The 8,649-nt window shown below is 39.5% G+C and overlaps 2 protein-coding genes across 2 annotated transcripts; one reads left to right on the top strand and one right to left on the bottom strand.

Annotated features, from left to right (window-relative positions):
* Positions 1 to 2,783: 2,783 nt before the first annotated feature.
* LOC103975643 (protein VACUOLELESS GAMETOPHYTES) lies at positions 2,784 to 3,868 on the top strand. Its single transcript, XM_065139809.1, has one exon. The coding sequence runs from the start codon at positions 2,917 to 2,919 to the stop codon at positions 3,709 to 3,711; it is 795 nt and encodes a 264-aa protein (XP_064995881.1). The 5' UTR covers positions 2,784 to 2,916; the 3' UTR covers positions 3,712 to 3,868.
* Positions 3,869 to 4,347: 479 nt separating this feature from the next.
* LOC103975644 (plastid division protein PDV2) lies at positions 4,348 to 8,302 on the bottom strand. Its single transcript, XM_009390664.3, has 2 exons — positions 7,992 to 8,302; positions 4,348 to 5,270 (listed from the first exon to the last, which is right to left on the bottom strand). The coding sequence occupies exons 1-2, from the start codon at positions 8,214 to 8,216 to the stop codon at positions 4,668 to 4,670; spliced, it is 828 nt and encodes a 275-aa protein (XP_009388939.2). The 5' UTR covers positions 8,217 to 8,302; the 3' UTR covers positions 4,348 to 4,667.
* Between the last annotated feature and the right edge of the window lie 347 nt (positions 8,303 to 8,649).

Below are 8,649 nucleotides of genomic sequence, written 5' to 3'. Positions count from 1 at the left end.
TTTGAATCCTCAATTGGACCTTAGCCCATGATATCCAAATAACTATAAATATTTAAAAAAAAATTCTTTTATATAGAATGGTGTCATTAGCGATAAGAACAGGGACATATAACCTCCTAAACAAGTAGGATTCATCAAATCCTAAATAAATGATAGATAAATAACTAGACGAAGCAGAAACAATATGCTACAGTAGGTATGAACTTCTTAAGGGCAGCTGTGAGATATATAATTCATGAAAAATCTTGGACCTCAGCAGCTATGCACCTCTGATCCCAATGATTATCAAAAAGAAAAGAAAAGAAAGGAGAAGGAAAGAAGACACCATACTCGGTGTTCTACCACACTCTCAACAAGAAAACTAGTACGGTTCATATTCTCAAAGAATATAATCTCTCTAAGAAAGCAAAACACTGCAGAAACTGCTTTACCTTACTTTGCAGAACATCTTGTCTTGTCTCTTTAGAGGCAGAGAACAACAACTCAGCCATTCTCGATTGACATCAGTTCACTGCATCTGCTCGAGAATGACCCAATTCAAAGAAGACATGTAGAGTGATGCCTTACATGATGAGCACCTGAAAAGATCCACTTGGAGATGATGCAGCTGCTACTAGAGAGAATCCAGATAAAGGCCAATGTTGGATCATTGTTTGTCTCAGAAGAGCCAGGGTTTTTACATTCCTGTTCCTTCGGTATGGTTCGCTGCAATTATTCCTACAGCTTACCCTTTTAACATCATCATCTCATGAAGCCATGGCACACCGAGAACCAGTTCCTCCCTCTTGGATTGTTGAGAACCGAGAATAATATGATGTGTAGCGCATATAACTGATGCCGGGATGCAGAAGATTATTGCTTGCACCATCTGCCACCACAAGAGTTCCCCACAAGGAAGACTTATCTCAAGGGGAATAAAACATGCCAAAGATTAGAATCTATCTATCCATCAATCATCACTGTGGTGCTAACCACCAAATAAACTGATGCTCTAAAAATTTTTCATTACGGATCTACACGGGGAAAATGTCAACCAGGTAAGAGGAGGTTGCACTCATTCTTCAATGTGAAAACTCGAACACCTAAAGTAGTATAATGTTTCCGGCAAGTATCCATTCTTCTCCATCATATGACCTGCTTGAATGTGGCACTAATATTTTCCTCATCAACAATAAGATTGTGGATTTGATCAAATTGTTTGCGGTGTCCTGCTAAAATGCAATGAAGCTATGCCTACACACTGGTTTTTCAGATGAAACGTTGAAAGTGCACAGAGCACAAACAGGTGAACTGGAATCCCACTTGCTTCAGACAGAGGAAAGGCAACTAGATGTACGAAAAAGATAAAAAGGAAGAGTAGACCATCATAAATTACTGATACTAAATTGCTGGTGGAACAGAGGTAGGGAAAAAGAGAAAGGAAGAATATGCCAGCATAAGGTATTTCCAGAAAGAATTATCAGCAAGAAGAGATGCAAATGCTAGATGAAATTATTGTCCTGTTACCATAAGAAAAATCATGGCTGTAACTCAACAATCTGCAGTTTGATTTTGAATCAAGTGTCAATGAAGGTTTAATGCATCGAAAAGCTACTGTGATTTTCCATGAACTTCAGTATCTGAATAATATACAACCAAATCAAACCGATAATCTTTGACTATGCTGAGTAGCAAACCTAACAAGGGTTTGGATGTTCTCCCCTAACTAAGCCTTGCCTTTTTTTAGCCATTAGGCATTGGATGGTGCAATCATACTTCAAGAGCATATGTTCTTCCATTATCTAATAATGGCTGAGAATGATTCTTTCGATCAATTTGACATTATCTAGTGAACTATTGGATCATCTAAGCTTGGTGATAGAAGCTTATAACAATCAACTTGAAGATCTTCCAGACTATTATATATTCACATTACACTAGTGCACCTAAACCGCATAAGTATTATTCCCAGAATGACTTCCAACTTCAGAAAACCTGGTCTCCTCAAAATGCTTCCTTATCCTGTCTCTCTTTTTTAGTTGATCTTATTAATTGACACATGTTCTTCTATCTAATGCTTGATGTATCTTCCAAATTCTTCCTATCCTTTGCACTTTCTCATAATGATTTTTAAGGTTAGAGCATCCTACAGCTATCAGACCTTTATGAAAGAAAAGGGGAACAAGTTACACTAAGTTCGTTGCTATTTCACAAAAATATATCCACAGAACAGTCTTCGACAACTGAGGTTACTAAATGCATTAAAACTTAGTTATGACAACACCTTGACTGATGATCTAAGCACACAAATCTGACTCCAACAACTACATTTTTACTTGTTCATCTTAAATTCGTGTCCGAAAAATGGTTCGGACAAACGTGGTACCCAAAGAAAACCCAACCTGTTTCCATTTTCACTTAAATAACAATGACAAGAAGATGAGGCATCCATGAATTTTATCGAATTTGAATCCAAACATAAATCGAGTAATCACCTAAGTAAACCTAGTTTTTCCGACTGAATTTATTACATATCTGACTAAAGAATATCCGAATTCGATTTAAGCAGATCATGTAAACCTTAATTACCGAAAAGTATAGATCCACTGATCCTCTATCGAACCTAAGCACACTCTCCATTATTGAGAATATTTATCCTGCTACTCTCCAGCAAACTCAAGTGCACCAAAACCCTGGCACACTGTCCATCAGCAAGAATATATGCCAAACATCCTTATTCTTCAAGCCGCATCAACTTTATAATGCATATATATACACAGACATACACATTACCAACCTCAGCGTAGACCTCCTGAGCCTCCTCCTGTGTACGCATCTTCCATGGTCTCTTTGCTATAATGTGTTGTTCGATATTGTACAGCTTCAGATCCAAGCAAGAAAAGGGTTGTTAGAATTGGATTTTGGAACAGGGGAGATATGAAGTATGGGGAGATCACTCACTTCAGTCACCCGCAGCACAAGCTGCGGTTCGAGTACGCGGAGGTGCCGTTCAAGTGCGACGGGTGCAAGGAGGTGGGCATCGGCTCCCGCTTCAAGTGCAACCTCTGCGACTTCGACCTCCACCGGCAGTGCGCCCTACCGTCGGCGGCGCCGCTTCGCCACGCTTTCTACCCCAAGTGCGCCTTCCAGTTCCTGGCGCGGCCCCCGGGTGACGCCTTGCGTTTCTGCAACGCATGCGAGCGCGACGTCGCCGGCTTCGTCCTCCACTGCGGCGCCTGCGGCTTCGACCTCCACCCCTGCTGCGCCGCCCTGCCCCACGTCCTCGACGCCGGCGCAGGCGGGGGCGACGCTGTGCGGCTCTATCTCTACCGGAAGGCGGGCGCGCCGTGCCACCGCTGCGGCCGCAAAGGGCGGAGCTGGAGCTACCGGAGCGCGTGCAAGAAGTACAACCTGCACGTGGCATGCGTGATGGAGATGCTGGAGGAAAGCTGGCACGAGCTCTACAACGGCGGCGGCGGCGGCGGGGACGGAGGTGGGGCCGGGAAGAGGGGATTGGTGGGCGGCGTCCACGGTGGCATGGTGGGCGGGGGTTACGGTGTCAGCAAGATTCCGAGCATCAAGGGGTGGGAGAAGAACCACCACAGAGGGAAGGGGAAGGTGAAGCGCTGCTGCGAGGTGGCAGCGATGGCCGTGCAGTTCATCATCTCGGCGGTGTTAGGTGATCCGACGGCCATCATCGCCGGCATCGTCGGCTCCTTCTTCTCCAGATAATGTGATCAAGTGTACGATCGACACCTGTGCATCAACAGCCGTGAAAAAACCGCTTCCTGAAACGGAACCGTCACCGTGGGAATAAGTGTCGCTGCTTTTGCTTTTTAAGATTCCCAAAACCAAAATAACTTATTTGCTATTATACTTTTTACAAAAACATATGTTCCTCAAAATATATATATATATATATATATATATATAATATCTCTTGTAAAACTCATGTTAATTGGTTCAACATGACTACCGGTAGCAAATGAAATATTTAAAATATTAAAATCAATTAAATTATCACTGTCTCTGCCCTAATAGTCAAGCAAGGACACCGATGTCAAATTTTAGCTTTTCTGGAACATGCATGCTAAATGCAAATTAAGAGGGATAAATGTGAAAAATTATTATTTTTCAAATAACAGATATGAAATTTTTATCAAAACCAAAAAAAAGAAAAAAAAAAGCAAGAAGTGCTCCACTATTGATGACATTACACATTTCACTTTGCTTGTGGATGAATCAAGGAACATTTGTCCTTACAAAGAACCATAATTTTAAGCTGAAAGCAACCTTAACACAAAAATCATGTGGTACTATACTTCAATTTTGCATCACAAGCAGAGGCAGACTTTGCATCACAATGGATGATAAACATTTCAGGGTCGCATACTTCAGTTTTGCATCACAAGCATAGGCAGAGTCTACAATACTACACAATGCAGCAAACAAGGGAGAGAGTAGGTTTCTTCTCAAGTACACTTACTTATCATCATATTCATATGAAAGGGCAATCAGAGCCATCGGCAAATCCTTGGTTCATGCTATAGAATATTAACCCTAACTGCACTCATCTGCTGAGAACAAAACTTTTTGCCATTATAATTTTCACATCTCTACCTAATCTGAAATAAACACAATATATAACAAAGATGCCCAACACAATTTACAACTTAGAGATGACCATTTCATCCTAGTCCGTATCTTATGTTTGGACTTGTAACATCAGACTCGAATGGAACCTCAGTTCGCTCTTTCACTATGCACCGAGCTTTCCCATCTTCAATGACCAGAACCTTCCCCTGTGGGCAGTGACTGCCGATCTGCCTCTCTGTTGGTGGTCTGCTCTTAAGCATTGGTTGATGCCCAGCAAAACTTACCATAGACATCATACTAACAATTGCTATTGTTGACTTGACAACCAATCCAATGATATTTCTAAATCGCTTTGATGTCTTGTCATCCTGGTTCTTATTGGTTCCACATGCAGTTCCCTTGCCTTCCTTCTTGGCGGCAGCTGCTGGTCCATTGTGAGTGGTCTTATTCTTTTTAAAGTGTGAACCAGCGCCAATGTCATCCAAAACAAACAAGTCAGGAAGGTGGGTGGGATATGGGGGGAGAACCAGGTTGTCATCAAGCTCAATTGCTTCGCCAGCAAAAGTCGCAACTTCGTGAATCGCTTCCAGCTCCTCACCTTTGTACTCCTTAAGTTTGCTGAGCAATATCATTCGACTGCAATCAATCTGGGAAAGAATTGATTCTCTTTCATACCTTTGTTGATGCTGCAATTCCTGAGCATATAGGAGACAAAAATCAGACATATATAAGATTTGGCCAAATTAATATTTTCTGTTGACAACTCACCACTACACCAAATTACAGGTTCTTACTATCCACAACATTGGTAATTAGTGAATGACAATGCAGATGTTGACAGATTTATAAATTTTGAACCAAAACAAGTTCTAAGGAGAACAAAGAACTATGAAACTTATGAGGAAGAGGTCCATTTAGTGAATAAAGCACATAGGTTCAAAGTAACTACAATCCATATGATTCTCCTGTATATGACTAAGATCTGACCCCATCTAAGCAGGTTATCAATCACCAGCAACAGCTATATCAAGATGAATCTGATAATGGGACTCCATGAAGCATTCATATAGGGGTGAGTTACCAATCATGAGGGCTAGCAGCACCCAGGTGAGTTTGGCAACTATATGCTGAATCAGCACAATAAAAATGAACTGGATAATGAAACTTGATTTGGAAGAGAAAATTTGAGCACAAGGTACTTGAAGAAGTGCCTTTACAGGTCAAGATTACTAAATATTTTAGCTTTATTATGTCTAGACAAATGAATTCATCATTTCACTGCTGATTTTTACACTTCTACTAGTCTGAACTGTTAGGTTATCTTTTTTCTAAATTATTGTCATTTCTATAGATATGTAGAGCATAATAAACTTGATAATTTTTTATTTCACATCCTGTGTTTTCTTGATATCATAGTTCATACTCTCCTGTTTAAAGTTACATTGCACACCTTGTGTATTTCCATTCATCAGATATGCCTACAAAACCATTACTTCAATTAATTTGTGTACATGGATGAATATACTTTCAAATTAATTAATATGTTGATAATAGAAACTAAAAAAATACAAAAACGATTTCTGTTATCCATTAATTACATAAACAGATCCCTATTAACCATATTGACCACATAATGTCACTCATCACTAAAAAAAGTACAAATGATATGCCTACGACAATTCTGGAGAAAGGAGGATGAAGGCAGAAGAAAAATAAGGGCCAGGTTCATTCAGAATGAGAAGCAAGAAATGATGGGTGGAAAAGAGGAAGGTGAAAAAAAGCTTTCCCGTACTGAGGAGTTTATTTGTAATAATGAAAAGCATGAATATATCAGTCATATTTTTAGCAGATTCACTCAAAAGATCAAGAGGGAATATTTGGGTGAATTTTCCCTTTTGGCTAACGATGGGACACTGGCTTGCTGTTGTTGCCCTTTTGGCCAACGGTTTACCACACGGAGAAGAATGCAATTATATGGGAAAACAAATAACACAAAATATAATTACTGACATGAGAAGATTCGAATCATAATATCATGGAAACACAGGCTGCAAAATAAAATTTTCTCTAAACTTAATCTTGTTTAAACTCAGATCATGATAAGTATGATCTTGCATGGGGAACTAAATAACACAATCCTCAGAAATTGAATTGTATTCCTATATTATTGCTCATCTATCAACTACCAACATATCTGTCTCAATAACTTATTCATATAACCAAAGGTCCTTCTTTATTGCCTCATAGAAAATTAAAATTCATCGAATGAACTTTTAAATGACATGGAAACTATAAAATGTAAATTGACTGATAGGATCCGTAGTAATTGTAAGGAATATCAAGTCAAAAAGAAAGAAAGACAAAGGAAGCAAAGTTTTGCAATTGACATCAAGCATCCACAACAAATCATATGTGACTGGATACTCCAAAAAAAGAAAGAAACAAATTTCAATGACTTTAAAGAAAAATAAGTTAACATCCACTCAATCACCTTTTCCTAACAAGTAACAGAAAACAACTTATACATATCAGTCCATTTTTTAGTTAATTTGATGTTATTGAATGTTTGTCTTTCTTATAAATAGACACAACGAAAAGGTATAAATTATTCAGTATTGCGCAACAAAATAGTGGCAAGTTTTGCTAAAATGGTTCTTATCAAAGTTGCAAGCTCAATCAAAATCATATAATCTATTTTCCTTTTAAGAAACCCCTTTTCATCTCGTTCCACTTCCCCAATCCTCCTTGTCTCATATCGTCTTTCCATCCTCTTTCTTCTGATCGATCCTCTTATGTTGTCACTTTGGCAGCAGCAATGATGAGAATAACCCTCACCTGTCATACTTCTGCATACATCGTTTATTTGAGTTCTACAGCAGGCCATCAACATTGATCTGGGGTTCACTTCAAGCAACAAAAGTTGGAACTCGTTGATCTATTTTTCTACTTATTCCCCATGATATAGCCTTCTCGCCAATCAAGATATACAATCTTCTTTCCTCCAGAGAATTAGGCTAATGCCAGCAGGAGTCATGGCAAAAAAGATACTATCTAGTTTTCTTAAATTTCCTTACAACATGAATTCTTCCTCTTGGAGATCAAAGAGTGATGTAGAAATTGGTGCATCTGCAAAACAATAAAATCCTCATCTTCACCATGCCCTGAGCAAATGTCGGCTGGAGAATTATTTTGCACCTTTGCATCAAAACATGCTCCATAGACCGCACTCAAAACGCCAAAGGATTTAAGCAAGACGGACCTTTCCGTTTAAAGAATCTCAAGCATCTATCTTCAATTCTTCCATAAGCCTCAAGTGCTAATATGAACCAAACCCCAGAGAAACCCTAACCCGGACATCCATCCCTTCTCGCATCGCAAAAAACGTAATGTTACGGTTATCATTCAAGATTCTGTACCTGCAAGGCCGCGAGCTGCCGCTCCAGCGAGTCGAGGGCGTCACGGATACCGACGAGGCTATCGGCCTCCTCCTCCTCCTCCTCCTTCGCGGCACCACCGCCCGCATCACCGTCGTCTCCTCCTTGGCGGCAGCCGCCGCCGCCACTTCCACCGATGCAATCGCTGATCTTGGATCGCAGCTCGGATGCCCGAGCCAACACCAAACCGATCTCCTCCCCCTCCATAACCCTACTCTTCGCACCCTCTTCCCTAAAGAGTTATGCAGCGATGAGGGGCCTTACTGCTTCCCATTCTCCATCACCCATCATATCTTTGCTTGTTTGTTTGTTTGTTTGTTTGTTTGCTTGAGGTTTTCCTAAATCCAAAAAAATAAAAAATAAAAACAACTTTTTTATGTCTCAAATTTCAGAAAAATAATAATTTAAAAAACAATTCAATGCGATTTCTTATTCCATTTTCTCAATCTGTCAAAAAAAAAAGAAATTAATTTCCTTGAAAAATCCAAACAAAAATTTCCCACTTACTGAATCACATACACAAAATTATTAACTTTTTAAAGAGAAAACAAATACAAATTTCTTTATATTAATAATATATCAAATATGTTAATTACACATTTTCTTTACTTGGATTATCCTCATAATTACATATGTTAAG

This window comes from Musa acuminata, chromosome BXJ3-2, assembly GCF_036884655.1.
Source record: "Musa acuminata AAA Group cultivar baxijiao chromosome BXJ3-2, Cavendish_Baxijiao_AAA, whole genome shotgun sequence".
Lineage (NCBI taxonomy): Eukaryota > Viridiplantae > Streptophyta > Magnoliopsida > Zingiberales > Musaceae > Musa > Musa acuminata.
This window is presented reverse-complemented; position numbering and strand designations above follow the sequence as displayed.

Excerpts from the sequence above, each read along its gene's own strand:
- LOC103975644 (XM_009390664.3), bottom strand. The coding sequence starts at position 8,216 with ATGGAGGGGGAGGAGATCGGTTTGGTGTTGGCTCGGGCATCCGAGCTG. Across the intron at positions 5,271-7,991 it reads GGCAGCTCGCGGCCTTGCAG|GAATTGCAGCATCAACAAAG; the intron begins GTACAGAATCTT and ends CTATATGCTCAG.
- LOC103975643 (XM_065139809.1), top strand. The coding sequence starts at position 2,917 with ATGAAGTATGGGGAGATCACTCACTTCAGTCACCCGCAGCACAAGCTG.